We start from the raw sequence: 1541 nt of genomic DNA on the forward strand, positions 1-1541 counted from the left end.
TTTCGTAAGTTGCTTTTTTTTTTTTTTTTTTTTAATCCTCTGACCAACCTGTCAGTGGGCCTGGCACATCATGTGAAGATTTACACTCTGCAGTGTTCCAGTCTGCCAACCACAAAAGGAGTGACATGTTTTCATCTTGGTTTAGCAACCCAGATGCATTTTACAGAATTATCATACGTCTTGGGAATCTATCATAGGCCTTTTCAGGATCCAAAAGGGAACTATCTATGATTATCAGCAAGCCATAATGTGAAATTACTGCCTTGGCTAGAGACCACCGGAGAATGTCTGACTGTACAAAGTAGATATGTTCCCCCCAAAATTCATGCATAACCAAGTATTTCTAAAGCACTATAATCGTTAATGCAATGAGTACATAATATCCAATATTTCCTTGAGTAAATAGATTTCTCAAACGTCAGGTTTACGGTTTACTTACGGTAAAATAATGCTAACTAGCAGTAATAAGCTTTCAAACTGGGAGAAAAGCAGAGGCTTAAAGGGTTACAGGAAGAAAGTCACCTTGGAAATCTCTATGGCCAGGAAGTTTTGCTCAAGGAAGCAGGTGGAAGTTACCTAGGAGACAGGCCACAGTACATGCACACAAGTCTTTGTCAGAACAAGCAGCCCCGGCAGCTGTAGGCAAAGGTTTCCTCAATAGCCCAAGGATGACAGGGTTTCATCAAGACCACCAGATCTCTTTACTGCCTGGGAGCAAGTCCATTTCCCTACAGGTCTGGGGAGGAGGGCTCCCTGTTGATTTTCATCCACCTTGATTTGTGTTACATATTATATAAAACACACACATGCCTCAGACGACAAATTACAAAAACAGTAAGATAAATATCACTAACTTTAAAAAAAAAAAAAAAAGAAGAAGAAGCAAAATGAAGATGCTCCTGGTGTAAAAGTAATACATACTGGCTCACACTGCAGGCCGTTTTCAAAGACTATGGATTTCAGAGTGAGTCATTATAAAATCAATCTGAGCTGATCAAGCTGGGATATACTTTTTTTAAATTTATTTTTGATAGACAGAGAGAGACAGAGCACAAGTGGGGGAGGGTCAGAGAGAGAGGAAGACACAGAATCCGAAGCAGGCTCCAGGCTCCGAGCTGTCAGCACAGAGCCCGACGCAGGGCTCAAACCCACGAGCCGTGAGATCATGACCTGAGCCAAAGGCAGACACTCAACCGACTGAGCCACCCAGGCACCCCTGGGATATACTTTTAATGCCAATTAGATTCTAGCAGACAACCATTCTTCTCAGTCTTTTGAGGGTCCAAGAAGAAAAATTTTCCTTATTCTTCAGTTTAATAACACTGGGGAATCTTGAGCAAATCACTGAACCCCTGTAGCCTTTGGTTTTCTTATCTGTGCAAGTAACACTGTGGCCCGTGATGGCATGTGCTTCAACTTCTGAGGATTGAATGGCTTTGTACAGAATGGTGTCTGCACACAGCAAGCACTCAACGCACGTTAGCACATCATTTCTTTCTTTCTTTCTTTCTTTCTTTCTTTCTTTCTTTCTTTCTTTCTTT

At 41.6% G+C, this 1541-nt stretch overlaps 1 protein-coding gene across 1 annotated transcript in view; it reads right to left on the reverse strand.

Moving 5' to 3' along the window:
• The window catches only part of LOC121045380 (casein kinase II subunit alpha'-like), a 12380-nt gene continuing 10839 nt past the window's right edge, over window positions 1-1541 (reverse strand). The window contains exon 3 of the mRNA XM_040498172.1: window positions 1-576. Coding sequence (XP_040354106.1) covers window positions 505-576 — 72 coding nt within the window. The 3' untranslated portion in view covers window positions 1-504. The remainder of the gene's footprint in view (window positions 577-1541) is intronic.

Source organism: Herpailurus yagouaroundi, unplaced genomic scaffold (genome assembly GCF_014898765.1).
Source record: "Herpailurus yagouaroundi ecotype Mexico unplaced genomic scaffold, PumYag 190, whole genome shotgun sequence".
NCBI classification, from domain to species: Eukaryota; Metazoa; Chordata; class Mammalia; order Carnivora; family Felidae; genus Herpailurus; species Herpailurus yagouaroundi.